Below are 22,181 nucleotides of genomic sequence, written 5' to 3' on the forward strand. Positions count from 1 at the left end.
TTTGAGGTGCATTTAGAGATCCATCGTGACCAAAGAAAAAACTTCTCGAGAGCCATCTATTCCAAAGAATTTGCGATAGACTAAGCATGAAGAAAACACGAACTATAAGCTATCACCTGCAATCGGATATAATGGTAGAGCGAATGAATAAGACAGTTGGCAAGTCTTTGGTAAAAACGGTGTCCAATCACCAGCAAAACTGGGACAAGTACCTTCGTCGCCGAGACCAAAGTTTCCAACGACATTGTGTACTGCTTTAACTCCCACTTTGGTATTGAAATCACCCATTATGATTGTTATTTTGCTTCTTTGTTAATTTTATACCAATCTATTATTTAGTAATTAGAAAAGCTAATGGTGATAATATTATATTATTGATAGGCCTTACTATTACTTTATTTTAAACATTCTTCAATATTGATAAACTGCGTTAGGCTTTCACGGCCATCGTCTAACTTGTTAAACTGCTTGTTCGGGCTGTTAGGCCGTTGTATTATGAGATTAATAATTATTGTTGATTCTTCAATATTGTTTGATTCAAATATTTGTACAGTAGCACGTGCAATTTCTGCTTTATTAATTCTATGATCAACCTTTCAGCTAAAACCTGTTTGATTATTTAAATGTCTCCATAATTTTTATTTTCTCTAGTATCGTGTAGGTATAGAATACCTAGAAGAAAGATATTAACTTAAAAATCATAATGATACTCAACATAAGGTTTCAACTTAATAGATAAATTTCTCCAATTACAAATTTTCTAAATGCTTAATTAATCTTATATTGAAAAAACTGAATTACTGTTCACGATTCTATTTGAAAATTGGCAAACTTTTTATAAGCAAATAAAAAAAATTTTGATAGGAAAAAATAAGATATTAACATTATTAGTAGGTACCTATTGACCCGATACATAAATAATTGATGTGACAATGTCTGCAATCCGCAACTGTAGACCAAACGTCAGGAAGGAACAATATTTCCAAATCAATTCATTAAAACTCAGAAAATAATGTACCTAACATTCGAATGGCGGTGTTTAGAATATAAAATATGAAGCCAGGTGAGTGTTGTCCATTAAAAGTGTTTTCCTAAAGCATCTCAACTTATATCAAATATTATTTGTTCATATTCTGTGTAAGTTCTAACTGTGATCCTTGTTTTAAACAAAAAAAATCTTAACGTTTTTAAATTAATAAATTTATAAATATAATTTTAAAATATAGTATCTTATGTGTATACATGATTGCCTGACATACAGATAAAAATAAAATCTAATAATTTTACGAATTGCTGCTAGATGGCAGTCAATGGCAAATGTAGCAATAAATGCTATAAGGCACAAGGCACAATATAAACAAAACGAGTATTAAATAAACATGCTAACTCTTCGTAACTGCTACAGACCTTATGTATTTTTTGGCCATAAGCACAAATACAAAACAATTGTTTCTTATTCTATGCCATTTAGCTGATATATTTTAAAGCCATCTACTGGAAATAATCTAAATTTCCCTGATCTCTCATGATATATTTTTGACATTGACAGTTTCAATTACACCAATGACGGTATTGACAGTAGTGAAAGAACTAGAAGTATTTTGTTAATTTGTTTCCGTCATAAGTTATAAATAAATTATCCTTCTATTGATATTTACCGCAAATCTTTTTGCCAAAATGCGTAATTAAGTAAATTAAAGTGTAAGGTACGTTAATGCATGGTTATTATGAGCCCAAAGTGCCCAATAACACTTGTCACTGTATTGAATGACCCTAGTGTCAAAAGAATAATGGAAGGTTAATAGTTTTTGAAGTCAAAGTTCCTTAAATAACGCATTTCGCTTGGTTTGATCACTACAATTAGCTCGTTGCAGGCAAATTTATTAAGAGACATAATATTTGTCTGCAGACTTTTTACCAGCACAGTGCGACATGTTCCTCACTAAGTTTGATAAGACTGATAACTTTATCCTGTTTATTTTTCACAGCATGCTTATTTTCTTTTATTTAAACAGTTTGCATCCGCATGTGTAGTGTAGATTTTCTATTATTTCGTGAATTAAGTGTTTAAAATATAATTGTCAACATGCAGTCTTGTGTTGGAGTGGATGCTTCAAGTATGGGCTCTGTTTGGAAGAGACTCCAGCGAGTCAACAAAAGGGCTGCCAAGTTTCAGTTTACAGTCTCCTACCATCAGCTCGCAGTGGATTTTACTTCCAAATGGTGAGTCTTTAATTCATCATATTTTATTGAACATTTAACATATTCAAATATAAAACAGTTATGTTTTTGTTGGTACAATAAAATTTTAAGTAACTAAGTACAAATTAATGTCATATTTACTTTCTTTCACTTTTCTACTTCTTTGTTTAAGTTATTGATAGTTTCCAGTACTTGATAAAAACATTTTTATTCCTCAGGTGACATTCAGTTTTTGCATACAATGTGCAAAATGTTTTAAACTTTTATTATTTACATATTTAAATAGTAGTATAGCATTTGGAATAATACATAATCTCATGGCAATTTAAAGTACCTATTTTTGCACCATGGTGGTGATTTCTTATATACATACTTAGTTTTCTCTGCTTATCTTTTGTTAGAACTTGTTAAATTGATAGATTATCCGAGTTGTATTTTTTCATTTTTTGAGACAGTGTATGCATAGACTGGTTTATAAACGGTTAATAGTGAAGTCCACTAATGGATTTTATGCCAAACTTTTCAATGATGTGCTACTCAGATTTAGCTGTGACAGATTATGTTTTAATTATTGCACTTAACTTTTTCGATTTTGGAAAGTACCCTGGCACTTTTCTTATTTAAAAGTTGTTTCAGTTAATTTGCTCAAAACTTTGCAGAGTGGCAGGTTTAGTCATGCTAATCAAAAGTTTTCATTGCCCAAGACCAGAATTCAATTGTTTCTGAGTTTGAGAAGTTTAAAGTGTTAATGATTTTTATCCATTAGAAAAATAATATATGTATTTGAATAATATACATGGTGTTATTAAATAAGTGCAACTAATTTTAGGGAGTGTAAATGAGTTGGAATTTTTCTTACAAACTAACAATTTATTTATTGCTCAAAAACTGGTTGAGATATGCAAATGAAATTTGGTGGATTTTAAGAGATAGGTATTGCATATTTTTGCCCTACACTTAAGAATTTCATATTTATCATTGGTACTCATACAGTAATGTTTTAGTTTTTTTAAGTGGTACGCCACTGAGATAGGTATGTCAAACCGAAAATCATTTTTGAATTCTTCGTTTAATGTGTGACAAAATAAACTCACTCTCTTTTCTTTTTCATAAAAGGCACTGTTTTTATACAAAAAAGTAAAACATTTTAATGCATGTTTTTTATTAATACATCCGTAAGAACTATCTAATACAATAACATTAAACCAGAATAATAACAGAAAGTACCACTAATGAAATTTGAAATGGGCACAAACCTACAAAAAATGTTTAAAATGACCTTGAAATGTGACACAAGATTTAGCTCTTAGCTACATTAGTTGTCATACTAGCGGACCAACTCGACATCGAGTTTTTAAATGAAATTTTTTATTTTTATTTTATTTATGCGCATTTCGGGTCACTTCCGGTGTCGGATCGCAACCGGAAGTACATATTTAGATTCGTCTCGACGAGACCTTTCGATCCATATATACATTGTGGGGTCTAAAACTTAAAGTAAATTTTAACTTCCGGTCATCTCAAAACCGGAAGTGAATTTTTGTACCAAAAGTATATCTTGACAATCTCATATGTAATACTAATAATATTCCGAAAAAATATTTTAATTATCTAATAAGGTTTTTGAGTAAAGTGGTGGACAAGAAAAGGGCTTAGCGTTTTAGTATATAAGAATTTTTGAAAATATTCCTCATATAATTCGATTCCTCAGGTCATCAACATTTTCAATAGGAATGCAATAAACTAAGGACTTTAGAAATGCAAAAAATGCGAAAATCTAGAGGATTTAAATCTGGTCAATTGAGCAGACCAATGTTTCTGTACCCCCTACCAATCCAACGATTTGGATACACTGTATCTACACAATTACATAGATTAATGCTAAAATGGGCTGGTGCATCATTATGAATTAACCATAAGTGTTGTCCGTAAGTTCCTGTAGGAAGTAAAAGTAAGATTCACTATTGTGGGAGGAAATATAAACCGATTAAGTGATCACTATTTATCCCAAGCAATAAAGTTACTGAAAACTGCTGTTGAAAATGAGCTTCAATTCATTGGCAAAAAATAGGTGGAAAAAAGGTACTCTAGGTAGTAGATCTTGCACACATTGGATACAAAACAGATACAGTTGATGTTCTTTAAGAATTGTATCTGATGTACAGTTGATTGTTGTTTAATTGTAATTGTTGTGTAATTGTAAATAAGTGAAGTTGCTTACACTCAATATTGGCAATTTTTGGATACTTGCTTCAGGTGACTCTGTAATTAACTCGAGAACTGCCTCCTCTAGTTGCACAGTTTCCTCATCATACAATTGCTGCGCTTGTCAATCGTTTCCATTACTTCGACCATAGACAAAATGCATGTCTCATAATTCTACATTTGTAAAATTGTTCATTCTTTTCGTAAAAAGAAGAATTAATTAATAATTACTAACAATAATATTACAGCAACTTAAAAGCTTAATAATGAAGAAACATTAATTTGACATTAGATAAATGTTGAGAGTAACTAAATAAAATAACTGATAAATGTTGACACTAGTCCACTAGACAATGTATTAAAGAAATTCAAATATGATTCAACATGTTTTATTTTGTTGTATAACAACACCTCATATGAAAACAACATAAGTAAGAGAGACTTTTGTCACAAATTGAACAAATCATTTTTAACAAGGAATGAGGAATTCAAAAATGATTTTTAATTTGTAGTATTTCTCAGTGGCGCACAGATTTTTTTTTTAAATTTAGACTTTTTCCAATATGTGCACAAATGATGAATATAACATTCTTAACTGTGTGTCAAATAATGCGTAATAACTAACTCTTAAAACCCACCACACTTGATTATTTGCATATCTTAACCAGTTTCAGAGAAATAAATAAATCATCAGTTTGTAAGAAAAACACCCTGTATTTCAGAAAATTAATTATTTGTTGTGGAAATCCATTTATATAGCAAACTGTCATTATTTTTTTCATGCATAATAACCCCCTAAACTTTTTCTCACTTATTTATTAACACCCTGTATATTATTCAAAAATAGATTATTCAAATAGCTTTAAAACCGACAATTTGAGGCTCTCTAACTCAGAAACAAATGATTTTTGGGTCATGGAAAAGAAGAAATTTTGATCAGCATGACCAAAGTTACCTATCTGCAAAGTTTCAGTCAATTTACCTGTAACTACTTTTACATAAAAAAAGTGTCAGCGTTCTTTATCTTTTATGTAAAGTTCATATTGACAAACTCTAAATACTTGAATAATTAAGTCCAATTTAATTCAATCCTTTGTGGAATAAAAATTGACATGTTTTTAAATTTTTTTTCCAAAATATGTGTCTAAAGGTATACAATTTATTTCATTTCTGGTAATGTATCCTGTATATTTCATTGTGCTGTATATTACCAGGATCAAATTGATTATTTATATATTTTCTCCAGGTATATTTACTTTTATATATACTTTCACATTTAAATTATACAAAAAACCCTATAACACTGTTTACACAGTTCATCAATTCTGTAGAACTATTCTGATCACTTATCTTACATTTGATATGCTTCTTAAATAAACAATAATTAAGTAGAAAGTGGGTAATGATGTTTATTAGAATTTACCTAATTAAATCAATATTGAGAGACTTCTAAACATTGGGTACTTATCTTTAAATACTTACTAAATTGTACTATCATCTAAATATAGACAATATTGTTAATGATCTATTTTCAGTTTTATTATTTCTTTGGTTTGTAAATCCAAAGAGAATACTTATATTGTTTAATATAATGTATATCCAGGGTTTTGCTCTATTTTATGTATGGCACTGTCCTCTAGAAAACTATGATTGATAAATAAATTTTGGATGGAATGTGAACCCATTAAAATCTTAGTTTCTGATATTATGTTGGATACTAAAAGTTTGAAATCACAAATAAAACATTACCACATATGAACATGTTGAAGGTACACTGCTTGTACACTGTACCTCCTACTGATGGATATTTCATGTGATTGATATATTATAATGTCCTCTGAAAATCACTAATTAATAGACAATAATAGTGATGTCTTATGTATCACATTTAGTCAAAACTGTTGTAATATCAAATGTAATATCTGCAACCACACCTTCCTCCATATACTTCTGTATAATATAAACTTTTTCATCTTTTTTAGTTATAAGGAGAAATTTGTTAAGTAAATGGTTTTCAATGAGTTGTTTATTAGTTAGATCAACTTTTATAACAAATCATTGTCAGTAATTTACATTAATTTTATGTGATCTGTGCCATTCTTCCAGACTAAGATCCATTTTGTTGAATATATCACTCAATAAAAAATTCTGGTATAGGTAGAAACTGGTTGCCACTTAATAATTTTGTTTGTCAATATTATCCGCTACTTAATAGTTCCATCAAGGAAAATAAGAAAAATATTAACATTGACTTTTCTTATAGTATAATGAATGCCTTAATACTTAACCAACTATTATTAAATCTATTTGAATGTCAGAAATAAAATGACAAGAATGAATTACATACTAAATGCATAAAGTATAATGGAGTGGAGTCTCAAATTTCAGTCATATACAGGTAGCTATACAAAGGATTACAACAAACTAAATTTAATCAGCACAAGATCGATAACAATGGAGAGGTTTAATGGAGTAGAGAATATGTTCAGCAGTGGGTGCTACAAGCTATGTGATGCCTTTTGCTTTAATGAAAAATTGGCCAACTAGATGTGGTCCAATGATAACTCACTTCATAATTAATTTCTAGGGAAATTTTGTCCATACGCCGATACTTAAATGCTTATTTCTCCTGTATCAATAAACCATATTCTTTCTATTCTGCATGAAAAAAAAAGACATAGCCTGAAGAAACATTTGAGGCTTAATCAAATCTTTCTCATGATTTCAGCGTTTTGTTTTCTCTCAGTAGGTGTGCTCATTTTGGTTGACGTGATGGGGCTAAAATCCTTTGAAAAGACCTAAAGAGGTGTTGAACCGCTCTGAATGTAATTCCTGTGCCATTTGACTACTGAGTCTTGATCACTGATTTAAACAGTCACATGCTTATCTGCTTACCATCATTCCTTAGATGCCCTTAAACATGTACAGTAATGATTACCAAATTGTTTGAACAGTGATATTGTTACTAATTATTAATTAGTAACTAATTAATTATTGTTATTAATTTTCCTCCGACAGGGATCACTCTATATCACTTGAAAGAATATCTTTAACATTATGACTTCTTTTTTTATGTGTGGTGTGTGCTATTGTTTTCATCGATTTTATTTCTTTTTAAACTGTTTTTGCTCATATTCTCAAGTGATAATAAACTTGGAGTATTCTTAATGAAGTCCAAACCTAATATAAATTGGACTTTTAGGTAACATAGAATATGTATTGTATTAAATGGAAGATTGAAAACAAAACTAGTTATAAAAGGGGTAACAATATTTACTTTTACAAGAGGTTGTGGATCAAAATAAGTAGACAGAGCTTCCAGAGGCGAAGTTTACTCGAAGATTTTTTTTTTTTCGAATAGTTGATGAATCATGCACATGATTTTTTTAAGTTTAATTTTAGGTAAAAATAAAAAGATATATTACTAATAAGTGTGACAAAGCATATTTATAAAATATGGTTTACAATTTCACTGTCATCCTTTATGACTGTTTTTTCAGACTGTCTTCAGCTTTTCTGTATCTGTACATATATATTTTAGGAGATATTTGAAGGAGAGGGATATAATCAAAAAATTAAATTACTTTTATTGAATGTAAATAATTGGAAATAAGGTCCGTTCAGCAACCAAATAGCTAACTTCCTTTCTCCATGCAATATTAAATAACGATTCCTTACAACTTGGAGGTTTTAAAATTTTAAATCTCTTAATTGATAATAAATAATATACAAAGCTATTAAAGCAAACAATAAAACCAATAATAATTTTATTGTCATATTGTTTGCTTTTAAAAATCAATATGTTACTATTATTTTGATGTCTGTAAAACTACTTTATTGCCACATTATTTATATTACAAAATCTTTATTATAAAATGGGTTAAGGTAAAGTGATTATAGTTTTATTAGTTTTATGATGAAAATTTAAAAAATGGAAACGAAATATATCAAGATGACAACAAAAAAAGTTACATAAGCAGAGATAATTGATGTGAGGATTATCAAATATAAAAATAACTAAAACACATACACACGCGCCCAACAAAGTAAATCTTAGCTCCTCCTGAGTAAGGTATTTTCGTGTCGGAAGGGAAGACCAATGAGGCCTTGGTGAGACGATACCTCCCTACGTTGGGGAGACTTTACTTGTTTTTTGATCTTGGTTGCATGCAGAAATGGGGCATCCCAGAGGCCTTTCGGTGGCGATGCGGCCTTAGTACGGGTGGTACTATGAACCTTTCTACCTGTTTTTCGATATCAAAACAAACCTTCATTTTCTTACGAGATTGCACATACCAAAGATGTTTCACCCGTTCACCTTTATGACCTATCATCGCGGTTTACAGTGATGTCGATGCCAGAACCAAATAGTTTGTTTTACATCGCGATCGAACTGTTGATCGCGTGTTAAATTACAAGTTTATTGGTGGTTTTCAAACCACGTGACATTCGCCAGAGATACGGATGGTATGATAAATATATTGAAATGTATCTAGACTCATTCTAATATAAGCATAAAATCTGTCTAAGTGGTGTTTCTTAAGCTCTTTAAATAGGTGATGGTATTCTCCTAGATACTGCCTTTTTTATTTAGAGGATGAGCCGAAAGTTGGCGATTTAAAATAATTACAAATAATCCACTACTTTTCACTTGAAGACTGTTGTCACTATTGTGTAGTAGTTACGATGTATCTTCGGAATGTCCGTACCCTAAGCTAACGGACAACCTCAACGTTCGGGAATCGCGGTCACTTCATCGGGGTTACCTGTGAGAAAAAATTTCTCTCCTTCTTTTGATAATCTAAAACTCAGAAAAAAGTTGATTAAATGGTATGAAGCAGTAGTTACATAACATAGGGGGTGAGACATGCATTCTCAAGTATATAGTGCTCTCACGTGCCTCGTGTAAGTATGTGTTTTTGGATTTTCTCTTTTTTTCCTATACCTACATAACCTATTTATGAGTGTGGAATAAAGGCAAACGGGTTCCCGATAAATAACATTCGGTACGCTGACGACACCGCGATAATAACAGACAACGAACATGATATGCAGTTGATGTTAAATAAAATAAACACCGTAGAAAAAATATATGGCTTGAAGATAAATGCTGGAAAAATTAAATGCATGGCAATAAGAAAAAACGCACTTTTAAGAATACAACTGCAAGTAGATAATGCTCCAATCGATCAAGTGAAAACCTTTAAATACTTGGGAATTATGATGAATGATCAATGGGGGCTTTTGATAATGCACGCCATAATCTAGTTATGCCAATTCAACTGGAATGTTTCTTATTTGGGACACTTCTTACGTAAATCAAAATATTCTCTATTCCATCCGAGAAATTATACTGACCGGCAAGATTGAGGATAGAAGGGACCAAGAAAAAAATTAAACTTCTGGTTTAGAAACATTTTTCGACCGGCTGAGGAGGGAAAACTTGTAGTAGTTAATTAGTACAGCAACTGAAACACCTATACGCTGTCAAGCGTATGGTACAAGAAGAAGTTTATTGAAGGGAAAGTTGTTGGTAAGAGAGGATTGGACGAGTCGCACCCCTCTTAAAATTACAAAAAGTAAAAAAGGCAGACCAAGAAAGAAATGGGTATAATAAATTGTAGATACGAGGAAAATTAAGCCGAAAACACTCGAAGAAATGGAAATAATCTAAGAAAATAAATAAGAATGGCGGAAGTTAATGAAAACTGATATAAGTAAATAACCCAAATCCGTCACCTGAAAGAAAGAAGGATAAAAATATAGATTAAGCGAATATATACCTACTTGAAGATAGAATATAAGGCAATACATCATGCTATTTAGATGCGTTATATGCATACTGCACAAATTTAATAACGTTTGGAAAAATCTTTCAATCCAAATTTTTTATTTCAAACACGTTATTTGATAAGAGTTTAGATGTCTCAATAAAACACTTTCAGAACAAAATTTATAAGTTAATTTGTGAAAAATTCAATGCACTTTTCTAATCACTTCACTGATATTAACATTTTGATATTTGTGTAAACAATGATAAAAATAATTTGAATTATCAAGCAAAACTTGCCATTAACTGTAAAATCTTGACTGGAATATTTTGAAATACATTTAAAATTCAATTAACATAATACGTTAACTCTTATTGCCTCTATTTTTAAATATATTTTGTAAAGCTGTAGTGTAGTTTGGAAAATAAATGTAACGAGGTTACCAGTTTTGCATTTTTCATATTCTATCGACTACTACTTTCCATACTTTTAACTTGTAATGGTTTTCATCATTATGTTTTCTGTGTAGTTGTCCTGCATTATGATATACGTTTTTAAGTTTTTTTTTTGAATAATCTACAATGGTTGTACATAATTGACATTAAATTAAATATTTTTTGTTGTTGACGTTTTAACTTTCAGTCAGAAATCCGTTTTCGAAAAAAAGCTTATCTTTAGGCAATAGTTTCAGAACCATATTGTCTTTAATGTACTTATTGCAAGTTGTTTCTGCTCGTCTTATATTTATAGTGTTTTCGAATTATTTCGTCCCAATGTTTCTTCTGTAACTGCGGAAACATTATCAAAGGCGATGCGGTAACGGTTGCTACTGTTTTTCTATCACTGATGACATATCACTGATAACCGATGACTGGTGACCAATGACTATGACAGTGTCAAGAGAACAGTACTATACTAATCAATGCGTGAGTTTGGTACACCAGAAAAACTTATCCGATTAACGAGAATGACAAAGTCTAACTTAAAATCCAGCGTTAGAATACAGGGAGAAAATTCTCGATCCTTTGAGATAAAGGATGAAGTCAGACAAGGGGATGCCTTGGCTTCCTCCCATTTAACATTGCCTTGGAAAAGGCAGTTCGAGACATACGAATTCGAGACGGCGCGCAGCGGTACTATTTACAATAGATCGATACAAATCTTAGCAAACGCTGATGACATTGACATAATAGGGCGTAGCAAGCGAAATGTTGAGCAATAGTTCCTAGAATCGGAAACGTCGGCGAAACAGGTCGATCTAGTCATCAACAAAGACAAAACCAAGTAGATATTGATTATACTAAGGATCCTATAGCAAATGGGAAACGTGAAACAGTCTTTGGAAGTCATATCTTTGAACGTGTTGACAGCTTCACATACTTACCTTGGCTCTCTAGTGACTACAACCAACAAAGCAAGCGAAGAAATTAAAAGACGAATACATCTTACAAATAGGGCATACTATGGACTCCACAAATAGGGCATACTATGGGCTCCCACTCTTTAATGAACCAGTTATCGTAACGTTCATTAAAACACAACGACTCAGATGGACCGGACACATAATACGAATGACTGATAAACATGATTGCTAAAAAGCTAACGACAGGAACACCTATAGGAAGAACAAGCATAGGGCAACTCGAATTAGGTGGTTAGATGTTGCCAGAAACCGAACAGAATGGCGACAAATCTTAGATCAGACAAGGATCCATAGAAGATTGTCGAGCCAAAGATGATGATAATGATGGTGATGATGATGACCATTGGTTAAATATAATGATGAACATCAGTGATGGGAAGACAATTATGACGTTACCGCGTCGCCTTTGATAATGTGTGCGGCAGTTACAGAGGAAAAGTTAGTGAGAAATAATTCCATATGAAGGCTTATAAACTCAAAAACAATACAATATTAAAACATGGGCCGCTATAGCTTATAGTCCTTGATATTCTAAATTTGATCTTATCATTATATGAGCATGTAATGCAAGAATTAATTATTGGAATTTGCTATTTTTATCAAGTCGTATATACTTCTTAAAGTAATTATACTTTTCAGATTATTCTTTTAATTCTTTCTCTGTTTTCTTTTTATTTCGTATTGAATGGTGATAATTTGAATTTATGATGTTGATCAGAAGATATTGAGATATTGCAAAATCAATATTTTTATGTCTTCCAACTCAATTTTTCTCCCTCTTCTCATTTTGATTATTTTAAGTGAACTTGCGTTTCGCGTGAAAAATTGCATAGAGTTTCACATTACAAGAAAAATTCCTCAAACCACCAAAAATTAAGAAAAAAATGTGCATGAAAAATGAGATTCTAGATATGATGGAAGAGAGGCGAAAGGTCAAAGATCAAAATAAGACATTATACAAAAGAATAGACAAAGAGTTCAAAAAAGCAATCAGAATGTCTAAGCACACACAGCTGAGAGAACAATGTGCGGAAATACAGCTATTACAACAGAAATACGATTCATTCAATACGCACAAAACAGTTAAAGAAGCTGCAGGCTTTTACAAGCCTAGAAGAGTTGGATGTTTGGCAGACAACCAAGGTAATCCACTACTAAGTGTGAAGGAGAAACTAAGACACTTGGAAGAAATATATGGAAGTAACATTTGCAGATGAAAGGCAGATTGCTATTGAAGACAGAATGCCAAACAGGACCCCGGATTACCATTGAAGAAGTCACGGCAGCTATTAGAAAAACTAAAGATGGTAAAGATGTAGGGCCTATCAAATTTTATACAGAATTCCTGAAACTTATGGACGAACAAGGAACACAACAGATAACGACTATATTTAACAAAATATGTATAACTGTGAATATTCCCCAACGCTGGTTAAAGTCGACCTTCGTAACTATACAAAAAAAAAAAAAAAATTAAATGCAAAAACATGCGAAGACTACAGAATAATTAGCCTAATGAGCCACTTACTTTTTAAAAGTGACACATATCAGAATATATAAAAAATGTGAAGAACAAATGTCATGGACACAATTTGGATTCCGCGATACCTTAGGCACCCGAGAAGCTCTATTCGCTATACAAATGCTTATCCAGAGGTGCAGAGATGTCAACTGTGATGTATATATTTGTTTTATCGACTACAAAAAGGTATTTGATGTAGTAAAACATGACAGGCTCATATCCATCTTGAAAGAAACGGGATTGGATGATAGAGACTTGCGAATTATATATAATTTATATTACAACTAAACTGCCAACATTAAAGTGGATGACCAGTTGACAGAGACAACCTCCATAGATAGAGGAGTGAGACAAGGATGCATTCTGTCTCCAGTGTTATTTAACATGTACTCGAAGCGTATCTTCGAGCAAACACTGGGATGTCACCTCGGGGGAACAATTAAGAGTCTAACAACCTTCTGTTGTCTCCGGGTGCTCTGTAGAGGGCTTCGAATATACTGTCGAGAGCTCCCCTACTTAAGTCCATTTTCGGGTTATGGACTTGGAAAATATTTATCTTCGGTGTCTTGCCTTAAAAAAGGCAAGATATTTCTTACATGACAATTTCTTCGTCGAAATAAAACACCAAGTTAAGTTGAAACAATTCTCAGCCACAGAGTATGGTAAATAAATGCAGGAAGCAGAGCCCCGAGAGCACTAAGCTCTCGGAGAGCCCGTGAGGGACTGACCTGGCTGACCTGAAAATCGCCAATATTTATATGCGCTATTCGAGCGATAAATAGGGATTTCCAGGTCAAGTGCCAATGGGAAAATTCGAGGCGGGGCGATGCGCATCGAAATGCGCACTAGTCCACAGACTATGGCATTCGATGACAGGGACAACTAGAAAACAACATAAGATATGCTGACGACGCAGTAGTTTTTGCAGATAACCTAGATGATTTACAAACAATAATGGCGCACATGTCAAAGTCGAGAATATGGGCTGGATCTCAATACAAACAAAACAAAATACACGGTAGTTAGTAAGCGCGAAATATTAAATACACATCTTTTAGTAAACCAACAGCCAATTGACAGGGTAAACAGCTACACATATCTTGGTACTAACATGAACAGTCAGGGGACCACTCTACTGAAATAAAACAACGCATAGGGAAAGCACGATCAGCGTTCGTAAAGATGAAGTTTCTTTTCAAAAGTCGCTGTAGTCATGCAAAAGTCATGGACGCTCTCGGAAGCTTTAGGAAAGCTTAAGGCCTTCGAGATATGGTGTTACAGGCGCATCTTACTAATTTTATGGAAGGATCGCGTGACTAATATTGAGGTCCTACGTAGAATGGGCAAGGAATGCGAGATCACTAACATAATCAAAGAGCGCAAATTATAATATCTTGGCCATGTTATGAGAAATGAACACAGGGCGAGGTATTTGGAAAGAGAGGACCAGGGAGAAGAATATCTTGGCTTGAAAGTTAGGATAGCTATGCTGATCACCAACATCCGGAACGGATAGGTACCGCAAGAAGAAGAAGTGAACTTAGAGTAGGGGTCAGTTTATCTAACCAATATAATTCAAGTTTTTTTTTTGTTTTTTGCTAGTAATGATTTCTCTTTTTTTCCTATACCTACCTAACCTATTTTATTAACTAACCTATTGTGACTACTTCAAACCGTTGGGTCCTGTTTCCTACTATGTGACTAACTTTTAAAGTTTCTTTTTTCACTCTTTGGGTTGATACCATACTAATTGATGTCCGGGTCTTCTGTGCCTTGCCGGTTTGATTTCATCGTAGTTTGTCAATTTACTTAGAACCATCCGAATCCTTTCATTTGGATGGTTCCTTAGATCGTTGAAGATTCTATACGCTTTTCCATGCATTTTATCTAGAATTTTTACCTTTTTGGTTTCTTTGTACATGAACCTTGTTAATTCGAATCTGGATGTTTACAGCCTCTTTTATAATATGGCTTTGGACTATTTGAATGTTCTTTATGTTGGTCACTCTGTATTTATAAATTTTTATCAAAATTTGCACAGAGACATAAATTTAGACAAGGAATATTATTTTAATTATTATTTTACATTTTCTTATAGGAGTCTTTAGAATGATTCCTGATAATGAACTGAGTCAAAAGGTTTTAGTAATATTGATTAGAAAATACGATGTAAAAATTATTTATACGTAATAATGCTGCTCTTGCAACACAATAATTTTAACCGTTTTCTAGAAAGTTACAAGTTGATAGCCTCAGAAATAAATTTCAAATATCAAACTATAAGCAATCTTCTATTTCGAAATAAATAAAATAAATTGGCACATAAGAATTTTAAACCATTTAAATTAAAAGCAATCTCAAACTAAATATTCTACGTGGCCTTCGAGGTCTTCTATGCGTTTCCTAATTCTATTAATAAAGGACTTTCGGATGTTAACAACATTTTATTCATTATTCTTATACAATTAGCCGCATTTTGTTTTTTTTTTCTCCAGAGATTGTCTCTTAAATTAATTTCACTGGTATAAGCCAAATACTTCATATGTCTCAAAAATAAAAATCAAACGGGTTATACTCTGGACTTCTTGGTGGCCATTCAAAATCGCTGGTTTCCGCACCGTCACATTAGCAATCACCACATTTATTTTCATCTTGTTTTAATATTATTTACTGATCGCTTTTATTTGAGAATTACATATGGCTTCGTATTATTCAGTTGTCCAATTTAATTCCAGAGATATATTTTTCAGAAAGTCCTTTATGAGAATATATTGAAAATTGTCAATTTGAATTCACTTTTATACATTTAAGTAATGGTATAAATTTCTTCCTATGATTTTTACAGCAAAACAAAGATAAGTATTTATTAAGTGACTAAGAATCAATACGACATTTGCCATTCATATTTACCTTCTGCAACAAAGAGTCGAAGTAACTTTTTATGATAATTAACCTTGATCTTCGAGCTTCAGGATCAAAGTCAGACACATATATTTTATAGTATTTATTATCAAATATGTTTTAGAATTTTAATTAACAAATACACTCACTGACAAAAAAGATTTTCTTAAAATTTAATGATCTTCATTGAGATAAATTTTGTTAAGTATAGTCCAGTTAGAGAGTATCCGGAAAAAAGAAGGCACACTTTTTTGTATACATTTTTATTACTAACCTTAATAACAGACACTTCTTACTGTGCCGTCTTATAACGAAGGTTGGAGGTCACTTTAAACGCTTCCCTATATTTTGCAATGTGAGATATCTATTCAACACCCAGGTTAGTCCAATTTCTGATATTCCTCAGGCAATATTTCTTCCATCTTTCCAATCCTTTTCTTCGCTCTACTCTTCCTTGCATGATGACGTGTAGCAGAGTATTTATCGTTTCGTAGTGGCCCAGATACGATGTTTTTCTTATTTTAATTGTGTTCATAAGCTTTGTGCCATGTTCAATTCGTCTGTACACTTCTTCGTTTGAGACTTTTGCAGTTCAAGGAATTTTAAGAATACGTCTATATAGCCACATTTTGAATGCCTCTAATTTTTTTGGGGATTGGGCTTTCAGCCTAAAAGCCTGAAAGCCCAATCCCCAAATTCTCCCCTCAATTTCCTCAATTCCCCTCAATTTCTTATTTGTAAACATTGACTTGTATTTTATAGATCTTTTTTGAGCTATTTTATTTCTGATTTGCATCTCCTCATCTTGATTTAACTGTGAGTTTATAATTGTTTCGAGGTATTTATACTTGTCGACCCTCTCTAACGATTTATCCTGCATTGTCAGATATATGTTGTCAACATGGGTTTTCGGCGGTTTTGGGAATTTTATGCAGTTACAAAAAGAGGAACAACGAATGCATGTGGCGAAAATGGGAATGATTAGATGGATGAATGGAGTAACAAAAATGGAAAAAAATTAAAAATGAATATATTGCAAAGTCTAGCAACTAGGCAATGAAGTAATAAAATAGGAAAGTTGTTTAAGAGTGAAGGGCCAAGAGATATTTTGGAGTGGGATTCATGGTATCCAAGAAACTAAACAAAGCAGTTGTAGATTTCCAAGCAAGATCAGATCAAATATATTCCTTGAGAGTAAGGGAAAAGTATAGAAAAATAACGCACCATTAACATTAACCTATCATTAACGCACACGCGCTCACTGTAGATAAATATTTGGAAATCAAAACACAATTCTACGAAAATTTAAGCAACCCAGTAGGAAATATAGAGAAATATAATATAAAAGTAATCATTGGAGAGATGAATGTGAAAGTTGGAAAAGAGGAATTATATAGAAGAATAACAGGGGAACGAAGTTTGCATAAGGAATCAAATGAAAATGAGAAAAATCTAATCGAATTTTCTGTAGAGAACAAAATAAAAATAGCTAGCACACGTGTTGATCATAAACACATTCGTAAGGTAACATGGACCTCCCCTAATTTTTTTTAAGCCCTTTTCTCTATTCGGATTGCCGAATATAGGCCTCTCCTAATTCTCGCCATTCATCTCTATTGTTTGTAAGACGTTTCCACATTGGCCCTGCAGTTCTTTTAATATCGTCGCTCCATCGCATTTGCGGTCTTCCTCGTGGTCTTTTGGCTTCATATGACCGCCAATTCCCGATTTCTTTATTCCATCGGCCATCCGTAAGACGTTCGTTATGTCCAGCCCATTTCCATTTTAGTTTAGCTGCCAGTTCGACAGCATCTGTTACTTTTGTTCTATTACGAATGTTTTCATTGGTTTTATGGTCTTTGAGTGAGATACCCAGCGTCTGTCGTTCCATAGCTCTCTGAGTTTTTCTGATCTTCTCCATATTTATTTTAGTCAATGTCCAGGTTTGAGATCCATATGTAAGTACAGGTAGGATACAGGAATTAAATACTTTGGTTCACAGTCTTTGAGGTGTATATTTTTTTTAAATATACCTCAAAGACCTCCCCTAATGGAAAAGTAAAAATCATAGATCCTGTACTAATAGAAAACAAACGTAATAAGGCAATAGTTGGTTGCAGGAATTAAATTACGAATTAGAGCGACTTCAAGATAAACAGGGAGGAATACAGATGAGAGAAAAAATAGATGGGCGGAGTTCTTCGAAGATCTGTTAAATACTAGATCAACAAGCGGACCTGGAAGGAAATGAGAATTGGGAAGATGATGCGGGGACGTACGAGGAACCAACTCTGAGTGAAATTAAAGAATGATAAGAGATCTTAAATGTAACAAGAGGGCAGGAGAAAATGGTATCCCAGCTGAGATTTTTAAGGAAAGCACGGACAAATTGCAAGAAAGAATCTTCCGTTTAATATTAGCAGTTTGGTAAAGGAGGAAATGCCCAAACAATGGAATAACTACCTTATCTGTGCCGACAAAACGGTGTGCAAAAACTAGCTGTTAGAAGTGGTATATAAAATACTTAAGGAAATATAAATATACAATTTATTAGGAAAATATTAATGAAATATGAGAAAAAAAAAGTATACGACTTTATAAACTGGAGAATGCTATATGAGGCAATGAAAACATTAATAAATACCAGAAAAGCTGATCTGGCTTGTCAAGAAGCGAAAAGATGAGGACTAACAATAAACCAAACAAAAACACAATACATGGAAATAAGAGGAGACATAGTAAATAATAGCAAACATATCAAAATAAAAGGAGCAGAGGGTGTCTTTAATTTTGAAAAAGTGACAGAATTTGAATGCTTAGGCGTAATCATAAGTAACACGGGAAAAGAAGGAAAAGAGGTAGACAAAATGTTAATGAATAATGGTTGCAGAGTGGTAGGGTCACTAACTTTATGAGAGGTCCCCATGTCGAAGGTAATCCCAATTTGGCCTTGTTTCAATTTCTATGGCTCCTTGGATAATTCTTGGTTTATAGAAGCGGATGTATGAAGATGGTGTTGACCTAGAGCTGAAATTGAATCGGAATTGGGAAGAGAAATAGAATGTTTATAAATCCCAGTTTAGATTCTGCGATTTGTTTGGCTTATATAAGGGCAGTCTGCTCCTATTTGAAAACTGCATGCTGGCGAATTTGAACGGTAGAGAAAAATGAAATTGTGTGAATTAAAACGTAATTTTGTTTTCGAAAGTGTTTGAAAAAATGTAGCAGTGGCGGTTTTCATGTATGCTGATTGGTATCGGGAGAAGCTTAGGCTAGGAGAATTTGGTATTCAAAATGAGGGCGTTTTGGTTAGGACGTGAGATCGAGATTCGTTTTGGGGAGCACATCCAAGGAAGGAGTTCAGCTAACGAGTTAACGAGAGAGTATCCGAGTCAATTTTAGAATTGAAAGAAATTAAAAGTTAATCGGTTTAATACGAATACATTTGGGCAGAGCAGTTTTCAATTGACAGGTTAAGGCGGAGCGATATTTATATTTGGTTTGTTTTATATCCGTAATAAAAATTTTCAATTTATTTTATCAATATATTTTGATTGTATTAAAAGGCAAAGGTACTTCATAACTCACAAAAGAACCCTGAGAATAAATTTGAACTTCTAGCGAATTTGAATTTGATTTTCTAGTTGGCGTCTGTAAAATTAAGATCCTTGATATATTTATTGAATAAAAAAACTGATTAAGTAATTTAGTATTCTTCTGAGAATACATAGAATCTCTCTTTATCATGAGTTAACAAAAAAATGTCATGTTAAAACGTCTTGCTGGATATTCCTATCTTTACTCAAAGAACTCATGAGATTCAGTGTGTTTGTTATTCTTGAAATTTGAACTTTTTGACGTGTAGTCAACCTTCCCGTCGTTTGAATCCCGAGCCAATTATCATTGTTCCCAACATTATCAGATGGCATACACTTTTGTTCATTAGTGTAGGATTCAGTTTTTTCTCTCTGCATCCGTTTTTATGTAATGAGCTTGTATGAAAACTAATTTATCCACCTTTACAGTATTAAATATTATCCTCTCCAATTAAAAGAGCTCCAGTTACATAAGTAATTACGTGAAATTTAATTGGGATTATAAACAACGCAGTAATCAGTCATATTCAATGAAACAAATGAAAAATTATATTCGCCGCATGAAATACATATTCAGGATGTTACCAGACATATTTATAAATACACAGGAAGTAAAGAAGGCAGTATGTAGCGACGGAAAACTTAGTTATTTTAGACGGATCCGGGTCACTACGAAGCTTCGAGTCACTCATCCGGTAAATCAGTTAAACGAATTATCGAGGTTCAAATACTAATCAAATAGCGAATTTAAAAACTATTTATTTGCTTAGATCAGGAAGATTCAATATAATTTTTTAGATAATATATGCACATGAATGGGGTTTTATAAGATTTGTTTGCATGGAACCGCTCAAACCCCCTATTTTATAAGGTCCGTGACCGAATATTAATGACATGTTACTGTTATCCCCAAGAAGAATTTTTGGTAGTTTCTTTGCTTCATTTGTATAGTTAACTATATTCTCTAACTTGTTCTTAATCCATGTATATTAACAAGAACCAAAAGAAAAAGCACGTAAATGATGGTGTATATAAACTTAATGTGGTGACTTCCCAAAAACTTACATTGGTCAAACAGGTAAAACCTTTAACAAACGTATAGCAGAACAAAAAGAGCTTTCAATAATAGGAAAATAGATGATTCTACGTATACACTTTACCTTCTAGATCATAATCATTCTTTTAACGATCAATTATCAAATTCTCCACATTCAAAATAAAAGTTTTAAGCTGTCTTTATTAGAATCTATGGATATTAATTAAAAGATTACAGATATAATTCTGAATGCCAACTTAAGACAAACAGCTCTCTCCTCCTCAACCTATTCAACTTATTCAGTTAATGAGCATAAAGTGTAGACCCACAGTAAAAATAGGAATCACTCCAAATATTGGGACTTAAATTCAAAGTATAGATATAGACTGACAAGCTATAGGATAGAAAACTAGAACAGGATATCAGAGAAACACAATTTGACTTTTCAAAAGAAACATGAACCAATTTTTTTTGCCATGTTTTGGCATGTTAGAGTAATTACTATTAAATAAAATATGCCTCTATATTTTGGAGAAAGCAAGGAAAAAAACGTGGATCTAAAGATATTTTAACATAATTTTAGGTCTTTATTACGACAAAGAACAGCCAACATCTTCAGGCCGCCCTACAGGTCTTCTCTCATCTGGTCTTTCCCAAAACCCATTGTTTATAAGTCGGCTGTCCTTACTCTGTATCTCATGTTCTCCCTTTATGTATTCCATTAGATTTTCGTTTCCAAACAGAATAGCTAGTTCGTTATTCTATCTGCGCCTCCATTAGTTTGACATGCTCTGCAAGGGCCATATGTAACGCGAAGGATCTTGCATTTTCACACCAGTAATTTAATAATTCATCATATCAATTTCGTATTTTGTTAGTGTCCATTTCGTTGGGGTACTATACTTAGTCATATTACGGTCTTCTAGATTTTGATTTTGGTGCCCTGTGAGAGGAGTTTTTACCTTATTAGATGTTGTATTGCAAGGAAAGATCTGTTTTCCGTCAGTATTAGGTATTAGAATTCTTTGACCATCTCGAAGTTAGGCTCATCTATAGTAATATATAGAGTTATTTACACACATTCGCGTTACCTTACAACAGCCCTTTTCTTATCCAAACCCATTATAACCTATGAGTTCCATAGTTTCAGATGATTAATTGAATCATAAACCTGTTTAAAATCTATAAAAATCTGGTGTGCGTTTGATATGATGAATTTATTTTGTGGCTTTAGCACTTAGCTATTTACGTGTTGAGAAGTAAATAAATGAAAAATTACTAATATTAATATTCTAATATAATTAATAGATACTAAATAAAAAAGTGTGTCTATATTAAGAATTGCTAATGCAAAAAGTGTATCTATTCGATGTATTCGAGTCGAAAAACTTCATAAAAATCCCTACACATGAATCAAACAAAAAGAGAAAATAATAAAGATAAAATTATAATCAGGAAAAACAGGAATACTCGCTTTTCATCCAAGGACCCATCAGGACATTTGATTAAGACATTACTAGTAATA

The 22,181-nt window shown here is 32.5% G+C and overlaps 1 protein-coding gene across 4 annotated transcripts in view; it reads left to right on the plus strand.

Moving 5' to 3' along the window:
- The first annotated feature begins 1,560 nt into the window (after positions 1–1,560).
- The window catches only part of LOC140431516 (EH domain-binding protein 1-like), a 95,367-nt gene continuing 74,746 nt past the window's right edge, over positions 1,561–22,181 (plus strand). For 3 of the 4 annotated variants that reach the window (XM_072519424.1, XM_072519434.1, XM_072519439.1), the window contains exon 1: positions 1,561–2,223. In XM_072519424.1, coding sequence (XP_072375525.1) covers positions 2,087–2,223 — 137 coding nt within the window. In that variant the 5' untranslated portion in view covers positions 1,561–2,086. The remainder of the gene's footprint in view (positions 2,224–22,181) is intronic. The other variant, XM_072519430.1, reaches the window with a different exon arrangement.

This window comes from Diabrotica undecimpunctata, chromosome 1, assembly GCF_040954645.1.
Source record: "Diabrotica undecimpunctata isolate CICGRU chromosome 1, icDiaUnde3, whole genome shotgun sequence".
In the NCBI taxonomy this organism is placed as follows: Eukaryota; Metazoa; Arthropoda; class Insecta; order Coleoptera; family Chrysomelidae; genus Diabrotica; species Diabrotica undecimpunctata.